At 36.2% G+C, this 21,922-nt stretch overlaps 1 protein-coding gene across 1 annotated transcript; it reads right to left on the bottom strand.

Annotated features, from left to right (window-relative positions):
- Window positions 1-304: 304 nt before the first annotated feature.
- On the bottom strand, window positions 305-20,432 carry LOC117913259. The gene is made up of 6 exons (XM_034828215.1): window positions 20,342-20,432; window positions 19,628-19,862; window positions 19,277-19,372; window positions 19,080-19,189; window positions 1,034-1,290; window positions 305-478 (listed from the first exon to the last, which is right to left on the bottom strand). The coding sequence occupies exons 1-6, from the start codon at window positions 20,430-20,432 to the stop codon at window positions 305-307; spliced, it is 963 nt and encodes a 320-aa protein (XP_034684106.1).
- Between the last annotated feature and the right edge of the window lie 1,490 nt (window positions 20,433-21,922).

The following is a 21,922-nucleotide window of genomic DNA, read 5'->3' as shown; positions in this document are numbered from 1 at the left end:
TATAGAAAATATGAGATTTTTTCCATATAATCATAAAACCATTATGGTTCTAATAATGAAAGTAAAGAAGAATTACATAATCATAACTAATAAACATGCTTATATTTATGGAAATATAAAGCCAATTTTATTCATAATCAAACTTAAAGGAGGATACATCAACTCCATAGGTTCACTAACAACATGTCTCTCATAAAGGAGACTAAAACAGGCTAAAACATGAAGCACATGACTTAATGTCATGATTTACTTGTGTTAGATAACTTAAAAACTAGATCTTCAATGTAGATGACCTTCTTAGACTTCAGTTGTTCTTAAGCTCATTGAGCACAGCAGTGACCTTTTCGGCATTGAGGGGCTTCACATAGCAAGCATTTAGACCAGACTTCATGAAAGCTTGTATCTCTGAGTCTTGGCTACGAGATGTCACTCCTACAATCATGCCCGTAACACCCATTGAGCGGAGCTCCTTGGTTGCCTATCAAAGTATTATAGTTTAATATCACATAAGAATTTGGGGAAAGTAATATAATAAGTAGAATTTGTTTGATTTTTTTTTTCTTTGAAAATGTGAATGATGAATTTACCTTTTAAAATTTATATTACATATTTATTTATAGAAATTTCCTTATTTTTATTTTCTGATGTAAATGATGAACATTTGTTATGAACATTAGTATTATAATATAAAATCATATTTTTTAATAAAAAAAATTGAATACTGCAAAATGAAATTAAACATGTGAATATAAGATTAATAGACTACTCTTAATAAGATTGTAAAAGAACCCTTTGTAACAATTATTTTATAGAAATATAGTGCAATTTGGTTTTGTTCTGTGAGAGGAATACTCATCTTATTTTAAAATTAAAACATAAAATTAGGCTAGAAAAATGGTTTTGACTTGTTTTTAGACCAAATGATGCTCTCTTACCTTTTGGGGATAGCCACCAATTTGGCCCTAACTCTTTGTATGTATTTTATTACATATTCTTCAATAAAACAAGTTGAAAAATATGTTTAAGAACTTACTTCAAATCCATCCATAATAGGCATTTCGAAATCCATAAGGATGAGATCAAAAGATGCGCCTGAGCGGTACAGGTCAACGGCTTCTTTACCATTTGCCACAACCTGGACTTCAGTTCCAAATTTAGTCATCATCACTTTATGGATTTTTTGAATAAGAGGATCATCCTCTACAATGAGAACAGAGATCTTCTTTTCAGTGTCAATGATTTTCATGGCCTTTGAGCTCGATGTAGCCTTTCCAAATCCCATTTTTTCTTCTGCATAAACAAACCAATATTTTTATTTTAGCTAGATAGATGTATGTTGCATACATTCTTAGTATAGATTTATAGGAAACATATCATTTGTTGTTTCATTTTGAGCATTAACATAGATCATGTAACTCCATAAATAATATATCATAAATAGGAACTTTGCTTTTCTAAAATGTGAGCTTGTAGGAATAAATAAAACAATCTCTATATAGAATATGCATAAATCTCCTATGGTAGATATATGAGTTTGCTGACATAAATGTGTGAAGCTCTTTGGTAATTAAGAAAATGATAATCATTGTATTGACTCGAAAAAACTCAAAATTCATATAGTAAATCAAATGAATGAAATTATAATGATATAAATTAAACATAAAAGAATTTGTGACAAACATAGAAGTAGAACAAAACTTAAAATTTCACTCTATTAGTAAACACCAAATTTATCACCTTGAATTTCTTGGCAAAGATAACACTCAGAGAAATGAAGAGTTTGAATAAACAAGGAAACTCTTTTGCTTGATACTTAAAATTAGTTCTTGGGGTTTAATATATAGGGGAGGAAAAGAGTTTCTCAAGCATGTATTTAAGACAACATCCACTAGGATACGCAAGTTGTCGTTTAGCCTTGGTTTGGTGTTACTTAAAATTAGACTTAAAAATAAAATCCATTATTTTGAACATTTCCCTTCTTTAGTAAATACGCTTAGGTGCAAGAAAATCTAGAGAATCTCATATTCTAAAAAGTTCTGACAACTCTGTAAATATCTTTTTACATTTAGACGTAAAATTATAATCTAGAGATACTAGTGGCTTTGCTAAATCTACTTTTGGATTTGGACATCTTTAATGCGATAGACTTCGAGAAGAAGTTATTTAATCTAGGGGCGGAAACTGAATGACTTAAACCTATTGGCTGGGATTTGGTTAAATATGCTTAGGTTTGCTAGAAGTAGATTATCTTAAGTCCTTGGGTTAGGTCTGGTTAACCTAAAAGATAGGGTTCAAGCTCAAACCCATTCTACTTTTTATGTTGGGATCTAGTTAGGCCATAAAAAAATGTAATATGAAAATGATGAATTAAAGATTAAAGATGGAAGGGATATAACTCCTTAAAAGAAGTACAAAAATGTTGATAATTAAAGCTCAAGCTTAAGTGGCTTAGGCAATGCTTATCTTAACTCTAAAAAGGGTATTGTTTGCTTAAGCCTCTAGGTTGGGCTCATAGGAAATGAAAGGTAGAGGCCATAGTTTAGGCCCGCTTCTATTCATAGCCGCTTTGAGCTTTGGATTATAGACTAAGCTATTATAAAAAGGTATTAGGAGTTTTTTTAATAGTTTTTTTTTGTTAGATATTTTGAAATTAAAGTTTTAATTGAATCAAATTCATGAAGCTTGTCCAATCTACTTACTCATTTGTTGAAAAACTTGAAAATATCTTTCATATCATATCATTTAAAAATGTCGATAGTTAAGGCTTAAGCATAAGTGGTTTCGGTAGTGCTCATCCTAGGTCTATAAGGGGTATTGGTCACTTAGGCCTTTCAATTGGGCTTAGGGAGCTCAAAGGCTGAGCCCTTATTTTAGGCCTCTTTCTATTCATAGCCACATTGAGCTTTAGATTATAGGTTAAGCTATTATAATAAGGTATTAAGAGGTTTTTTTTTTAAATTATATATATATATATTGTAACAATTTTGAAATTAAAGTTTTAATTGGATCAAATTCATCGTGCTTGTCCAATCTACCCACTCATTTGTTGAAAAACTTGCAACTATCATTCACATCATATCATTTGTGGAAGGTCATCATAAATCTTACCATAGGAATGTTGTAGACATAAAAAAAAAATTAGTGGATTAAATTACCACTAATATGGTCTTTTAAAAAAAAATAGATATCCTCTTATGGATAAATTTCCTAAAAAAAGGGAAATTAATCTCCAACTATAAAAAGGATAATAACAATAATAATAATAAAAAAATATTATTATTATAATTATCTTGTTGCTAAAACCTTTGAAAGAAGAAAAGTTGCTAAATCAAAGAACCAAATCCCTTGAATTAAACAACTAAAATCCAGGAATTCAAAATTCAATTTCCTACCTTCTCCTATAAATAGAGATGACTTCCTTCAAGAGGGAGGGTGACGAATCCAAAGGAGATAAAAAAAATTTAGATAAAGAAAATGAGATCTACAAAGCGATTTCATACAAGAAAAAAAACTTCACAAAAAGAAAAAAGAGCTTCTTAAAATCTCCCTACAAGTTTGGTAAACTGCCTACACTTGCGTTCTTCACCATTCAACAAGTTTATTAAGGGAAAAGCCGGTCTAGGCCCTTGATTGATATTCAAATCCAAGAAAATAATTTCGCAATTGTTCTTTGAATTGTGATCAAAATGAAAAAATTAGAGGGAAAATATTCTTTTGTAAAGAATATTATATCTGTGATTGTATCCCACAAACATAATTTTTAATAAAGTTTTAGTCTGCATTATTTTTCTATAGTTTTGCTAATTTTTTAGGACTTTTGCAAAATTTTGTGTATACAAATTTCTAGCATGCCCAATGGGACTTTTCTACCTCTCATCTCTTTAGTTAAAAGATTGATCACTATTATGTAGATGACATCTAAAAAGACTCAAGTCACGTATGTCAACAAGGGAAATGACAAGATTGTCATTGCTCAATCGACACACAATACCACTATGGGCCCCATGAATCGTAGCAAAGCAAAATCAACATATACACTTTCAATGAAATAAAAAAAACGAGCCTACTTGTTTTCTAAAACTAGTAAGAACACGTGATGAGCACCAACCATTCATCACCTTGGTCTCTTTGTGGGAAAAAATCCACAAACCTCATAGTAGGAAAAACTCCTTTAAGCACTAAAGGAGTTTGGGGATAATTCCTTGAAAGGAAAAAACTCGGATCTCTTTGTTTCCCTAGTCCGAATCAGGTTAAGAATATGCATAACTATCTTAAGCTTTTTCTAAATCCTATGCACAATGAAAAAAAATAAAATTATACTTTAAAAGGATTCAAAAAGTGCTAACAAAAACCACACCTCATGGGCTTAAGTGACTTGAGCCCACATGGGCTTGGGTCACTTAATCTAGCCCAAAATGAGTTTTAATTGATTAATTAATCCAATAAGGCCTACTAATTAATCAATTAACTCAATCCAGAGACCTTGTTCACTTACCCCTATACAACCTTGCATAATTACTAAAACGCCCTTATGCATAAAAGTGAACCTAAAGTCAATCCAACCCTCAAGTCTACCTTTACCATCCTTGAGTTACAAATCCTCGTATTGTGTGTTCAATTGACATATCTTAGCTTTTAAAGAACTTATGCCAAGTTCCACTTAAGGAACTACTATGACCATAGTTTCCATAAACACACCTCCTTAGGATCACCCAAAAAGACACTCTATCTCAATCCTAAGAGATATTATTGTGCCTTTATTGAGAATACCTATTACTACTAGTTTCCATCAACAGTGATCCAATCCATAGGGAATATATGATCAGCTTACGATTTCACCCGTAGGTCAAAGCCACCGCTAATTTTAGCACAAGCTTAATATTTCTCAAGGTTGACACAAAGAAGTAGCTTGGTGGAGGCATGACTACTTGATCGCCTTAAATCATAACTCACCATAGGTCCTGTCCAATGTGTAACCATACACATTAGTGCACTCATTATGGGAAACCCATCCCAATAGCCAAGACCAGCCATCCCTAATTAGATGATGCACCACATGCGTCTAGAATAGAGCAAGTTGGGAAAGAAATGGTGGAATCTATCTTAGTGGCGTCATTATATGTTTAACAACTTCAAGACATGATAACTAACATCATTAGAACACAATATGGTGGACCCTCACAGAGTACACTCATAGACTCTAAGCCTTAGATTGAAAAACTAATAACCTACGTATGCCTGTGGGTTATCAATATCTAAAGTTTCAATTATTTTACAAAAATAGAAATTTAAAATAACGTGTCACCCATTTCATTAAAACTTGCAACAATGTAGGTACAAATGATGACCTATTAGTTAAACAATTTGTTCGTTCTCTCGGAGAGAACACTTTTGATTGGTATATAGGCCTTGTGTCTGAGTGCATAAAAAATTGGGACCAAATGGAGTATGAGTTCCTTAACCATTTCTAAGTACCTAATGAATTGTAAGCATGATGGAGCTTACTAATATTAAGAAATGGAAAGACTAATCGGCCATGGACTACATAAATCGTTGGCAGTCCTTAAGCCTTGACTGCAATGATAGATTATCCGAGGTATTAACCGTGGAGATGTGCATACAAAGAATGCATTGGGGTCTTTTGTACATCCTCCAAGAGATATGACCTTGCACCTTTGTAGAGTTAGCTACTTGAGCACATGACATGTAGCTCAACATAGCCAACCATGGTGCTAAGAAGGACCTAATCGTTGATTGAAAAAGAGAAAGACATGATGAAAAAAAATGTGATAAGATCTCAAAGAAACTCATCAAAGAGTCGATGGTAGTAAATACGACTCCCATTAAAATCTTAGTACAAGATAAAAAGAAAGAAGTAAAAGAGGTTGGACCAACCTAGGAAAATGAGAGATGTCGGTTCACCTTGAAGGAATTAAAAGAGAACAAATATCATTTTCCTGATTATGATGTGCCTAACATGTTGGAAGATCTGCTTCAGAAAAAGGTTATTGAGCTATCTAAGTGCAAACATTTGGAAGAGATGGGTTGTGTTAATGATTCGAACTACTATTATTACCATTAAATCATAAGTCATCCAATGGAGAAATGTTTCAACTTAAAAGATCTCATAATGAAACTTACGAAACAAAGAAGAATTCGTTTGGATTTGGATGAAGTAGTAGAGTCAAATCATGCTACAATCGCATTTGGCTATTTCCATCCCATTCCATCACATGTTCCACCTAAGACATTAGGGGTATGTGCCAATACTATTTAATGCTAGTCACTAAAACCAAAGCAAACATAATTGTCATGTCAGGACACCTATTTTCAATTTTGCTTTACTAATTAATCATTGTCATATAGTGAAGAAGGTTGGACATTGGTAACACAACGAAGACCTTGCAAGAAGCAAGTATTTGATCCATACCCAAAACTTCCTAGGAGGGAATGACATGAGTGGAATACCCATCAACATCCAAAGAAGAAAGAAAGAAAAAAAAATCTTGAAAGAAAATAAGCGATTGTACAAGTAAATGACCTCTTGGTCAAGAAATTCATCAACCCTATCATCTTGGGAGAATACTTCCCTCCAGGGGTCTTTGATAAAAGAGTGACAATATCAATTGGTATGGTCTCTTGCAACAAGCCTTCAAAAAAAATGAGTCAACTAAAAATGAAGAAGAGATTCTTGTTGTAGAGCTAAGCAAAACCAAGGAAGAAGGGGAGGTAATAGCAAGCTTACAATACTTATCCTCGCTTTCTAGTATCTATGTAATGCTACAACTTCCAAATAAGATGTGAAGTGCATTGACTCAAACACTTAGGAATCCAACACTTTATGCCACCAAAATAAAGAGGGTAAAAGACTTGATAATGAAAGCCATAATTGTGCAACATGTTATGTGGACATCACCTTCACTAATGAAAACCTTCAGTTAGAGTTAAAGCCATACAATTAACCCCTATTTGTTACTTGATATATGCAAGAACATAAAGTCACTTGCATATTAATTAATGGAGGATTTGCAGTAAATATCATGCCTAAGGTGACAATGAAATGACTTGGAATTGCCACAAAAGAATTAGTATGAAGTCGCCTAATGATCCAAGGCTTTAATCAAGGAGGACAAAGAGCTATTGGTATGATTCATCTAGAGCTTATTATTGGTGAATTAATTTCAAAAACATTTTTCGTGTAATCGATGCAAAAACATCATATAATGTGTTACTTGGGTGGCCATGGATTCATGAGAATGGGGTAATACCTTTAAGACTTTGCCAATGCTTTAGGTTATACAAAAGAGAAGTGAAAAAAGTTGAGGTTGACACTAAGCCATTTACAGAAGTCACGTCTTACTTCATCAATGCTGAATTCTACACAAAATGATGTCATACAAGAAGTTCTTCTATAACTATTCCTTTTACTTGAAAAACTAAACTCAAGAAAAAAGATTGAGCATTTTGAGCCAACATTAATAGGAGACAGTTCATAGCCATGGATGACTCTAATTAAAGGCAAACAAAATCCTCCAAAAGATTGATGTCGGACTTAGGAAGAGTCACTACTCCCTTTGTTTTTAGGTATGTCCCGAGATCTTGACAAAGTAAGGGTCAACCACCTTTCATAGAAGATAGAAACGATTTAGAACCTCGAAGGTTGGGAAATGGGGATTTTCATGTCTTGAAAGAAGATGCCATCATTCTTCTTCCAAACTTACAACGTATCTTTAGGGATGAGACAAAAATCCATTAAATCCTCAAGAAATCAAATAGAAAAAGGATTTTTTTCTAGATAAAAGAACATATGAGGAGTTTGGCCCTAAGGCTTACATGTTATTAACCTAGGTAGGGTATGACTTCACTTTGTCATCACGATTAGGAGAACTTAGCTCTGATACCATAGATGAAAAGATGCATGGTCTTAACAAAACTCAAAAGAAGTTAAAACAACAAGGGTATGCAATCAAACTTTTCAAGGAAAATTTAGGATTTGTGTTGTCCAAGCCCATCAAGATTTTAGCTAAGATTAAAAAGATTAAGGTAAGTACACAACATATCACTATGGAAGACATGGAGGAAAGTAGTGGGTCAATCAAATTGTGGCTCAAACTACACAAGCTTTAGTGTTCACTAGTTTGGACAGTTTTAACCAGTTGGGATTGAGCCCTAAAAAGTAAGACATGATATAACAAAGTTAGACTTAACTATCCTCTTGCTATCCCCTTGGTATATTGACATTGATTTGAGCATTCAACCCATGTTTCTTACATTGTTCATGACTTAGGTGCATTAGGAGTTGCACAGAAGATACAAGACATGGGTTCCCTATAAGTAGATAAGTTGTCCATAGTTGGTTCATGGATTTAGGAAATCTAGTTGAGATTGTAGTGCACTATATCCTAATTGAAGGGATGGTTTGTCTTAGTCATCAGGATGGGTTTCCTATGGTGAGTGTGCTAGTATATGTGATGCACACTGGACAGGAACTATGGTGAATCATGAAGTAAGGCTATTAATGATCATGATTCACCAAGCTACTATACTGCATGGACTCTCAACCTTGAGAAGATATTGATCATGTGCTAAAATCAATAGGAGGCTTTGACTTACGGGTGAGACCCTAAAGTGGTCATATATCCCTATGGATTGGGTCACTATTGATGGAGGCTGATGACAACATGTATTCTCAATAACGGCACCATGATATCTCATGGGATTGAGATAGTGTGTCCTATTAGGTGATCTAAAGGACATGTAATCATGAAATCTGTGGACATAGTAATTCCTTTAGTGGAATTTAACATATGCTCCTTAGAGTTAAAGTATGTCAGTTGATTACATAATAAGTGGAATATGTAACTCTAGGATTTGAGAGGTAATCTTAATATGTGATAGCACTACCTTGTTAGATTACAGATAGCAGTTCATAGGGCATATGCATGCAGTGGATAGTAGGACATGGACCTAAGCACTTGGTATCTCTATGTTAATTACATAGGGTATTGGAGTGCAATTGACTCTTTGTAGTGGGACGTTGAGTCAATTTTAGAATTTGATTGAGGGAGCCAATACTCCTATGGGTCCCAATGGTCCCCACTCTAAGCTCATATTCCTTGATGTCACGATTTATGAAGGTTGGATGGATTTTTAGTTCACTTTTGTGCATAAGGGTGTTTCAATAATTATGCAAAGTTGCATAGGGATAAGTGAGAATGGCTTCTTTGGACTGGACTAATTGATTAATTAGGGCCTTGTATGGTTAATTAATCAATTAGCAACCTTTTTGGGTTAGATTAAGTGACTCAAGCCCATGGTGGGCTTGAGTCACTTAAGCCTAGTAGGAAGCCTATAAATACCCCTTTAGAGGTTAGGGTTTTAGTGTCTTGTCATTCTCCCCTTCAGTCTAGAGAGAGAACCCTAGCGTCCACCCTTGAGATATCCACCATCTTAATTCTTAAACATAATGAAGAGTCATCGGGCAAAAGATCATGGCGTTTACGAGATCTACTATGACTTTGGGGTTATCTACATCGATTGATCGATATAAGAACATTCAAATCAAAGGTATGTGACTTTATTCTCTAGATCTATGTTTTCTATGGTATTCTTATTATTTTTTTAATACCTGTTTATCCGCTGCGATAGATTTAGAGAGCCTTGGATAGATTTGCATGCACCCTACACAATCTTGGGTATGAAAACAAAGTAATCCTTATTACACAAGAGTCTCCAATTTAGAAAATAAATATTTTGGAAATTTTCATTAGAGATAATTTATCATTAAAATGTTATTACCAAAAGGCTTAGTAATTTGATGAAAATAAATTTCTTTGAAACATTTCCTAGATCAAATATTTATTAATTGGAATTGTGTATATAAGTAGAATTGTATGAAAATAGTTTTTAATTTTTTTTTAAAGTGGATATTTTATGAAAATTCTTTTTGACAATTACTCTCATGGAAAATTTAAAATTTTCATGTTGGTATTCTCCTATTACATTAGGTTTCCAATTAGGAAATAAATATTTTTGTAAATTTTTCAAGTAGACAATTTATTCATTAAGGAAATTACGAATGGTTTTAAAATGCTCTTATTTATCTCAAAAGATTAAGTGGGAGAGGGCCTTAGGCAAACCCACGATCTCCATTGTCGAGCCCATCTTGATTTGGGTTCATCACCACCCCCACAGTGGGTTAGCCTTAAGAATAAGGAGATATGGACTCTCCACATGGATGAGACTAGATATGTCTGTAGTGGGAACGACCACCCCCACAGTGGGGTTCCTTACTTGGTGACAGTTCAAGGACAATGGTTATACACTTGACATTGGATATGAAGTGATAAATCGCCCCATGTGGTCCTACTTGCAAGTCCATGGGCTAAATAAAAGGTATGTTGATCTTGCCTTTAAGTACCTTTATGGCTAAGACAAGGAGATCAATCTGAGAGGGTCTCTAACTAGTAATAAGGTCATGATATGCCCCACATAGGCTTGATTCTTATGATACTAAGATACCTTGCAAAATGATATGTAGTTTGAGAGCATTATATTTTTGCTAAATTAATTACTAGATGCCTTAAATGTTCAATTATGTCATATGCTTGATTATATTCTTTGTTATAGATATCATGTTGGTTTTATTATCACTCTCTTTCTCACAATAGGCTAAGTCTAACCAATTAATTGGACTAATTTTATTCTAGATATAGTAACTATTTGCAGACAAGCTAGTTTAGGTAGAGCTAATTATTCCTTATGAACTAACCTAGCAAATGGAAAGAGTAGAATATCAAAGAGGTATTACACAGATCATAAGACCAAGTGTCTAATACTTAGATCTTTGGATAATGTGTTGCAATAGCAACACATTCCTATTACTATTGATATTCTTTTTCAAGTTTGCAATGGTTATTTGGTGATAAGGGTAAGTCAGCTTTGACAAACTACTCTTAGGACCGTTATGAACACCAATATTCATATGATCTTAAAGATTTTGCCATTTTCCTTTGGGATGGCTAAGGAGATTCTCAAAGATTATAGGGTGTCCATATGGAAGTCAAAGGTTCTTCAAGTTCTTCTACCAAGAAGAAGAAAAACAACACCAAATAAGGAAAGTTCAAGATAAGGAATAAGAGAGCAAACTCAGGGATAAGTGACTCCTTTGTGACCTTTTAAGACACTCGAAAAGGAATGCCCAGTTTAGCTGAAGGACAAACGAAAACATACATCATTTTCTCTTTGTTGAGTATTTAGTGATGGATTTCACTATTTATAGTGGATAGATTCCAGACCCACTATCTATAAGTCCTTATAGGATATTCAACAAGTGAGAAGGTTAAATGATGGGATTATACTTTCTTTAGCTTTAAATGCAAGGTTAGGTATGCAGGTAAGTGGGAGGGAATATTTTTTTCTTTTATATGTATTCCATTATCACTTTACCAAGTGATAAGAATAGTTAGATCTCAGGATTAAACCTAGCACTAATTAAACATTTGGTTTCTAAACCTAGGTTATATTAATCTAAATGGGATCCAAATACTAATAAAGTCTGGAATTTTTGATTCCATAAGATCTTTCAGTCTATGAGTCCTATCTAGATGGTAAAATAACCAAGAGAACTAAAGCCAAGGAATGTTTGGAGTTAGTACATACTAAAATGCATGAAACTTTTAGTGTCTATGCATGGGGAAGGTATGAGTATTTCATCACTTTTAGTGATGATTACTCTAGGTTTGGATATGTACATAGGAGATCCAATGTGGACCCGCATTTTTCACGTGCACTCCCACTCGATCGGCGAGACTCGCTTTTTATTTGTGAAAAATTTATTTTTGGAAAAGTCGGAGTCGCCACTTATTTTATTTATATTTTAAAGGGAAAATAAAACAAGAAATAAAACCCTAAAAAATGACTCCGTAATTTTTGGAAAAGTGTGTCTTTGAAAAACCCGAGTTTAGGTCCGGGGATCAGGTTACTTATTGGGACGGTACCTCTAGGAGGTAGCACCCCTCTAAGCTCTAAAGAGGTCTCAACTGACTAAATTGGGGGAAATGTGGCATTTAATTGATTAATTGAGGATACCTAGATAGACTAAGGTGATTTCAAAAAATAACATGCCAAATAGGATCAAATTACAATAAAGGAGAGTTATGGTGCATACCTGGACTGCTTCTTAAGCACCATCAAAAGACATCAATGATTAGTTTGGAAATATGACACATGACATGCATTTTTATCAAAGATGATCAAACAAGCATCAAGGCAATCAAGTATGACATCAAACATGGCTCATGATAACATACACATTCATAGAATTTTAGAGTTGGAAGATAGAAAGAGTGTACCTGATTAGCGAGCATCCACACCTCTATAGGAAACAAGGGTAGCTCAACAATAAATATAAAACAAATTCATGTATTCACGAAGAGGAAATGCAATCAATAAAATATCAAACAAACAATATCGAAGATAATATCATAAATGTCAGGCCCCTTCCAAAGCCCTAATCAATTTTGCAAGAGTTGATTTTATGAATTCCATTGTTTGGAATCATGAATTTTGTTCATGCATGTTGAAGGAAATGAGAAAAACTGTGAAAATTAGTCGAAAATGATGAAAAGGCATGCTGAAAGGGAAATGACAGCAAAGAGTTTATTAAAAATCTACATTTTAATGTCTATGAACTCCTATTTTCTAATAGAAACAAAAATCAAACTTTTAGAATTTCTCCCATTTTTCCAAGGTCGGTGGTGTGTGATGGATCCAAATTTCAATGATGCGTGTTCCAGATTTCTGCAGGTCACTAGAAGAACCTTGGAATCAACTATCCAATATTTGAGTGAGATTGTTGCACACTTCATCTCTCATGTTAACATTTCCGTCATTCCTCAATATATGCCCAAATGCAATGACAAAGATTCAGACAGTATGCAGGAAAATGGATAGAGAAGAAATAAAATGAAAAAAAAAACGAAGTAAAACTCGGAGAAGGAAAGAGCAGAAGATGTTGATCAATAAACATGAATAACCCCCACTTCAAGTATTAATCCATGGGATAAGAATAGAATAGAGGGAACAATGTAAAATAGGATTCAAACGAAAAAACAGAGTATAATCACATTCAGGCATGGAGTTATATATTTCTAAAGGCATCCATGACACATAGAATAATCAAAATCAAAATAGGGTAAAGAAGTAAACAACAAATCTCAGCAGAACAACTTGTGGCCCTTAACGTCCACACTAACCAACAATATGTTAAATATTCAGAAACAAACTCATGGAGAAATTGAACATGAGAAAGAATTCCGAGAATAACCAGGAACTCACTTGGAAGAACCTTTGCTGCAATCACTCCTTTCCCGCTTCTCTGTGCTTTTCCTCAAGACAATCTCCTAAAAAATCCTCCTCCTTGAAGCATCCTCTCTTACGTAAATATATCAGCCCTAAAATAAAAAACCCAAATCTGTTCCAAAAAAAGAAGGAAAATTCCCCTTTCCTTTTTTTTTTTTTTTTTTTTTTCTTTTCTTCATTTTTGCAATTTTTATTTTTTATTTTTTATTTTTATGTATTTGTGTCAGCCTCCCAAAACTCAATCTGCTGAAGGAAATCTAATTTCCTTTATTTTATTTCCCTTCATTTTCGAAAATCATAATGTTTCTCTCTTTCTATGTAGGATCTCCTCTTTCCATATGTATGCAGCCACATTAATCCTCTTTTCCCTCCAAAAATATTTCTCTTACCTTCTTCGAGTGCACGTGCCTTAGTGAGAGTTGAACAGTAGCCCCCCATTCTCTTGTCAAACAATAAAAACGAAAATAGAAAGAATAAAACCAAAGAAGAGTTAGCAATGTTGCAACATATAAAAGAATAAAGTAAAATAAAATAAATAAATAATGTAAAACAAAATAATAAAATAAAATAAAATAAAATGGTCAATCATATGCGGGCCATGCAAGTCATGCAACTATGTGAGTTGTGCAAGAAATGTTAAAAAAAGGTCTCATAGGCCAAGTGTGCCTATGAGGGCCTAAGTGAACCTAGACGGGCTTAATAAGAGACTAGGTGGTCCTAACTAAGTCTAACCTAAAGTGCACCTAAGTGAAACCTAACCTAAACTTGAAGGGCAACCAAGGTCATAATGTGGAGCCGGATAAACCCCTCAACCAAAGTCTCCAAAGTAGCTCAGAGAAGGTAAGCTACATGAGTAGTAATGGGCCATCAAAGAATCACTGTGGAATATTGGAAGTTAACTTAAAGACATGTGTTAAAGGGACAAAATGGAGGGTCTACAAATATGCCCCTCTTCGGTATATATCACGAGTGTAGGGAATGTGAGTTGAAATACGAATAATGAGTGAAGCGACGTGAACTGTACCAAAGATCTAAAGAAGGACCGGAGATTTTGTCCTAGCGCATGACGGGAGTAAGATCAGAACACATGACTACAATGACAAGGATGGAACAACTTTACGTGGGGAGGAATTGCAGTAAAGAGAGAAAAGTATGTGATGAGTAACACAAAGATGGAAAGAGGTGAAAAGGATGACTCAAATTCATGGATGAGATGAATGAATCTGGGTCATGGACAAGATGAACGACGCTTAGTCAAAAATAGGATAAACGACTCTGAGTCGAAAATAGGATAAATGACTCTAGGTCGTAAATAGGATAAACGACTTTGGGTCGTGAGCTTAGGGCTATAAATGCTAAGAATGACTTTGGGTCATAGATGAAGTGAATGACTCCGGGTCATGAGCTCAGGGCTCTAAATGGAAAGAATGACTCTAGGTCATAAATGAGAAAAACGACTTTGGGTCGTGGGCTCATGACTCTAAATAGAAAGAGTGACTCTAGGTCATAAATAAGAAGAATGACTCTGGGTCGTGAGCTCAGGGCTCTAAATGGATAGCCAATTAGGATGCTTTCTGACTCATGGTGCCGGGTCGAGGCCACTCACAAGTGGTTATGATGATGAAAACAAAACATCTCTGGGATATGAAGGACGCAAACGACTCTAGGTCGTGAGCTCAGGGCTCGGGATGTTATGGATGACTCTGGGTCATGATGCAATGGGTAACTTAGGGCTACGATGAATAGCTCAAGGCTATGGATGGCATGAATGACTCTGGGTCATGATGCAATAAGTAATTCAGGGTTACGATGAATAGCTCAGGGCTATGGATGACATGAATGACTCTGGGTCATGATGCAATGAGTAACTCGGGGTTACGATGAATAGCTCAAGGTTATGAGCTTCGGGCTCTATGACTGATCGGCTAGAAAGAGAGTGCGATACACAAACTCCAGGTCATACCACTCATGGGCGACCAAATGATGAAGGCTCAGCTCAGGGCTAGAAAGACTCTAGGTCTCAAATAAGAAATGATAACTTAGGGCTATGAGGCTCAGGGCCTAAGAGGAAAAGGATAGCTCATGGCTACGAGGCTCAAAGCCTAAGAGGAAAAGGATAGCTCTAGGCTATAAGACTCAGGGCCTGGAAGGAGTAGATAACTCAAGGCTATAAGACTCAGGGTCTAGAAGGAATGGATAGCTCAGGGCTATAAGACTTAGGGTCTAGAAGGAGTGGGTAAAGAAGATCAACTCGAAAGTGGATAGGAAGTAAATTCGCTCAAAGCCATATACTCAAATGCCAAGGGTCGAACTGCTAAACTCAATAAGGAAAATATGCCCTAGTATCCAGGGTGCTCACATTGCTGAAACAACTAGTAAATCAATCGTCTGTTGAAATTAGTGGGTCAAAAACTGATGCACCATGAAAAACCTCTAAAGAGTCTAGACTGAAAGAAATCTCTGTATCTGAAGAGCTGCTTTGTCAAAGAATCTCAAAAGGTAAATCTCAAAGTGCATAAAATACTGCTTATCTAGATAATCCAATCTACAAGGTAATAATGACGAAAGCGAATCCATCTCATGAACATCTGGCTAGAGAATCCACCCATGCTCCTTGGGTGAAACCTGATGTGATCCATCTCTACCTCGATAAATCCATGTAGGGAGATCCTGATACAGTCAATTGTCGGAAGCTCTGGGTTAGTACTCAATCTAAAGCCAAACTAGCCACTGTCTCAATCTCAAGGATACTAAAAGAAAATAGGGAAATATGCCCTAGTATAAGATTTGATGTCGAAGTCATGAGATAACTAACCAACAATGATCATCCATCTATGTATTGTAGCCCGAACACAATCTCGCCAAGGAGAGGGGATTGGCCCCAGTATGATATCTGATGTTGAAGTTGTGAGGTAAACAACCAACAATGATTATCCATCTATGTATTGCTGCCCGAACACAATCTCACCAAGGATAGGGGAGTATGCCCCAGTATGGATATCTGATGTATAATAAAGAATCTGTCAAAATCAATCAAACATCTTTATAACCATAGATAGGAATAGTCATACCATCCAATAACAACTAGGAACCTCAGAGAAAATGGGAAATATGCCCCAGTATGGATGTCTGATGCACGGCAAAAGGATGAATCCAATATCATCAGTGAATTGTCTCCAAACTCAAAAATCCATCAAACATCATCATGCCAAGCAAGAGAGAGACCAAATGCTTCCAAAAGTATCTTCCATAAAAGAGAACATAGTAACTACTATACTTCAACCAATCTACAAAAGCTTGTCCAAGTGAAGACTGTCAAAGATAACGTCTGATCTCATGGCCTCAGGGTGGTCTTAAGACACGGGACGTAACGTAGGCCAAGGTGATAGGTTGGAAGAAATAAATGGAAACTAGGCTCAAATACCCAATGATCGAACCCATACCCTTGTGTATAAGATGTAATGCATAGAAAAAATAATCTCATGAGCCTTGGACCTAAAGGTAACCAAAGGAAATGTCGATGGCAAAATGAGAGAAATGATGAGTCGTTAAACCATCAATGAAACATGTGAATGATTTGAAGAAGGTATCGAATCAGAAATGTGTATCAATATGTAGGAAATGGATAAAAAGTGGAATGAATATCTGGAAAGAGGTAATGGGATACAAAAGAAGGCAATGAGAAAGTAGAATGGATGATGATCAACCCATGTTAGTACAATAAAGGAAATTCATATCACTAATGATGGAATGGTGGGTAAGACAATGATCCGGAGACCCTAGTAAAAAGATTACTCATCTCTCATACCTAATACATGTCAACCATGATTTAAGAAGCAGAGGATCTCATAGAACTCTCACATGAACTCCTAACACTCCAAATGCATAACAAGAGTGGCTCAAGGAGTGAAAACTCATATAAAAATCTCACAAGAACCCATAATGATAAATATACCGAGTAAACAGACCTCAAAAGGTGATATAAGTGCCTAATGGAGCAAGATATCATACACAAACATGTCATTGTGTTTTTTTTTTTTTTTTTTTTTTTTTTTTTTTTGCGCATGCTCTGATCATCAATAAATCGAACTCCAGTAGGAAAGATATAAGGAATGTACGAACTTTCTCAAATTATTAATGAATACATGAACTCTAACCCATGATACAACCTCTCAAACTAAAATCTCTGAATCAATGCCAAATGATGGGATGAATGGAGTGATATGACAACCCTCTTTGTACTAAGATGTGAAGAATCATCAACCTAAGAAAGAGAAGAGATAAGATGACGCAAATAATGATAAAAGCAAGAAAGAGAATGGAAATGTGATGATAGCAAAATAGAACAAATGGGGTGATAAGGAGATGATGGCAAGAATGAGAAGATATGCCTATAAGTCTAAAGCTCATGAGACTTTCCTAGCAAAGCATGCATATACACCAAAGGGTCCCAACCCGGGTATAGAAATGGTAATCAAGTCTATAAGAAAGAAATAAGGCTATAACATACCACGTGAGGCTCAATGGGCTAGCAATGGTCTAATATATCAATAAAAGTGATAAGGTGTGAGGCTAATCGAAATGATGGCCACCCATCATGCGACCATAATCTCAAATATAATACTTCTTCAACTGATCCACATTGGTAGGCTCTGAAAACTGGTTTCCATCTAAGTCAGTCAACCATGCAGCCCCTTCTGGAGTCAACTCTCAAATAACATAAGGGTCATTCCAACTAGGTCTGAAACTTCCTCTAGGATCTCCAATCAAACCTCTAAGAATCCTCAAAACTAAATCATCTTTCTGTAATGGTCTAGGCTTAACCTGCTTCCTAAAGGCACGAGCCATCTTCCTTTGATAGGCCTGAACATGATTAGCTGCTCTCAATCTCCTCTCATCTAAAAGGTTAAGCTGATCAAATCGAGCCTAAGCCCACTCTGTCTCAGAAATTTTCTGCTCAAGGACTACTCTCAATGAACCCATCTTTGTCTCAACTGGAAAGAAAACCTCTATACCATACACTAGAGAGTAAGGTGTAGCTCCTATAGAGGTGCGAAAAGAGGTACGGTACGCCCACAATGCAAAATGGAGTTTCTCTGACCAATATCGAGAAATTTCAACCATTTTCCTCAAAATTCTCTAAATATTCTTATTTGCAGCCTCCACTACCCCATTGGTTTGTGGCCTATATGCAAAAGATCTATGATGTCTGATGTTGTACTTCTGTAACAAAGTATCTACCTCAGCTCGGAAGTGCACCCCTCTGTCTGAAATCAACTCATGAGGAACCCCATAGCGACAAATGATGTGTGACTTGATGAAACTGGCAACCCTAGCAGATGTCAATCTCGCATATGATGCGGCTTCCACCCACTTGGTGAAATAATCTATGGCAACTAGGATGAACTCATGACCACTGGAAGATTTTGGTGAAACCTTCCCAATAATATCAATACCCCATACTGAAAATGGCCATGGCGAGGTCAAAACGTGTAACTCTAATGGCGGTGCATGAATGAGATCACCATGAATCTGACACTCTGGGCATTTCTGAACAAATTAACAATAATCTGTCTCTATAGTCAACTAGAAATAACCTGTCCTCATAATCTTACGAGCCAGCATGTGTCTTCCCATATGCGGACCACAAACTCCTGCATGAACCTCTCTCATCACTCGATCTATAGAGGTTTGATCTAAACACAATAGAAGCATACCATCAGCTGATCGCCTGTATAAGGTATCTCCACAAATCATAAATCTAGTGGCCAAATGCCTCAGTGCTCTCCGATCCTTGGTAGTGGCTACCTTAGGGAATGTGCCAGATCTAAGAAATTGATAAATGTCATGATACCAAGGTAGATCATCCTAGACCTCTGTTTCTCCAATCAAACAACAGTATGCAGGTGCAGACCTCAACTCAATCAGCAATGGACGTACAACTACATCAATCGGAATGTCCACAGAAAAAGCTAGGGTAGCCAAGGCATTAGCAAACCGGTTCTGCGCTCTAGTTAGGTGAACATATCTCAAATCATCAACTCTCACAACTAGCAACTCCAAATAGGCGTGATACGGCCTAAGCTTCACATCCCTAGTCTTCCAATCCCCCTGAATCTATCTGAGTACTAGATTGGAGTCACCAAATACCTTCATATGTCTAATGCCAAGCTCCAATACAGTCTCTAAACCAAGGATACAAGCCTCATACTCAACTATATTATTTGTGATAGGATGTCGATCAGAGAATGTCAAACGAACAGACCTCGGAATATGATCACTCTGAGGGGATACCAACAGAACACCTATCCCATACCTTGACTGATTGGCCGCACCATCGAAGTACATGCACCATCCTGATAAGCTAGTCATAGCAACAAACTCCTCATCTGGAAAATCATCATCAATTGGTCTTTCCTTAGATGTCGGTAGTAAGGCTAAGTGATCGGCAACAATACTTCCCTTGATAAACTTCAGAGAAACATACTGGATATCGAACTCTGTTAAAAGTAGAAGCCATCTCATCAGTCTACCAGTCAATGTAGGTTTGTCAAATAAGTATCTCAACGGATCTAGACGGGATATCAAATGCACTGAATACTCTATCATGTAATGCCTCAATCTCTTGGTAGCCCAAACTAGCGCTAAGCAAAGGCGCTCAATCATAACATATCTCATCTCATACTCCAACATCCTCTTACTCAAATAGTAAATAGCTCGTTCATTCCCTGAGTCATCATTCTGACCTAACATACACCCCAAGGCCATGTATGAAATTGACAAATATAGAAAAAGTGGACGTCCTGGTGTATGAGGCACTAAAACAGAAGGAGAAAGCAAATACTCTTTAATCTTCTCAAATATAGAAGAAGTAGATGTACTGTTGGTTGGTTCTTCCTTAAAAGACAAAAGATGGGTTCACATATGTTTGTCAATTTGGCTATGAAACGACTAATGTACTGTAATTTGCCCAGAAAACCTCTGACCTCTTTCTCAGTCCTTGGCACAGGCATGTCAAGTATGACTTTGATTTTATCTAGGTCAACCTCTATGCCTCGCTCAGTAACCATATGTCCCAATAATTTCCCAGAAGTCACTCTAAAAGTGCACTTTTTGGTATTCAGCCTTAATATAAACTTCTGGATCCTCTCAAAGAATCTCTCTAGAGCCTTTAGGTGATCTGCTCTGCCTTGGGATTTCAAAATCATATCATCCACATAAACTTCAACATCCCTATGCATCATGTCATGAAACAAAGTAGTAGCGGTCCTCTAATAAGTGGTTCCTGCGTTTTTCAACCCAAATGACATAACCTTGTAACAGTAGGTACCCCACTCAATAATAAAGGCTGTCTTCTCCATATCCTCTAGAGCCATCAAAATCTGATTATACCCTAAAAACCCATCCATGAAAGACAACATCGAATGGCCTGCGATGCTATCGACCAACAAATCAATGTGTGGGAGGGGAAAGTCATCTTTAGGGCTGGCTTTATTAAGATCTCTGAAGTTAACACAAACTCTAACTTTGCCATCCTTTTTAGGAACAGGGACGACGTTAGCCAACCACTCTGGATACTCAACCACTGATATGAATCCAATACTGAGTTGTTTTTGAATCTCCTTTTTCACTTGGAAACTCCAACGTGGATGCAATCGTTTCAATTTTTGCTTAACTGGTCTGGAATGTGGTAAGATAGGTAAGTGGTGCTGAACTATAAAGGGATCAAGACCAAGCATGTCCTCATAAGACCATGTAAAGACATCCAAGTCTGACTTGAGTAAATGAATAAGTCTATCTCTCTCATCTGTAGATAGGGGTGAACTAATCTTCAGCTCTCTAGGCTTATCCTTTGTGCCAAAATCAACAGTCTCAACATCCCCTGTAGCAGGTGAAACTCTCTCGTCTATGGGATCGGAGTCATGATGGAAAGAGTTCCTATCTGAATCGGGTTGTGCAATCTCATTATCTATATCAAATATCTGTGAAGTGGGTGAGTGAGGTACATATATAGAGATGTTATCACAAGAGGCAGGCGAATACTCAAAAAGACTCATATCCATAAATGAAGCAATAGAAACATCATCAGAGCAGGAGACAAATCCCGATAAAACATCAAAAGAAAGAGATGGGTCCACAAGGTCGGACGCTCCCTCAACTGGGCTAACAGTGCCCTCAAACAAACTACTATCATTCTCTAGAAGCTCTGGAACAGGAATAGTTTGGGTTCTCTCAAGAACCTCAATGGTAGACGCGCCAAACATATCAAATGGTGAAATAGGTTGAAGCTAAATAATGCTGGTAATCTGGCTCACGGTCATCATGTCCATCTCATCCCGGTACTCATCATGGGGAACAAATCCATCAATCATCTCAATAGGATCAACAATCACTCCATCATCAATGATCTCCTCTGGAAAACATAGGGACAACAGGCTATCTCGATCCGGAGACGTGGGAGTAATCACCATAGGAAAAGAAATGTCGGGAGCCCCATCACTCAACTGTAACTGGTGAAATAGATGTTGAAACTCGGTCTCTTTATCTATATGAACCACAC

This window comes from Vitis riparia, chromosome 4 (genome assembly GCF_004353265.1).
Source record: "Vitis riparia cultivar Riparia Gloire de Montpellier isolate 1030 chromosome 4, EGFV_Vit.rip_1.0, whole genome shotgun sequence".
Lineage (NCBI taxonomy): Eukaryota > Viridiplantae > Streptophyta > Magnoliopsida > Vitales > Vitaceae > Vitis > Vitis riparia.
Note: the sequence above shows the minus strand (reverse complement) of the source record. Positions and strands in the feature narration are given on the sequence as shown.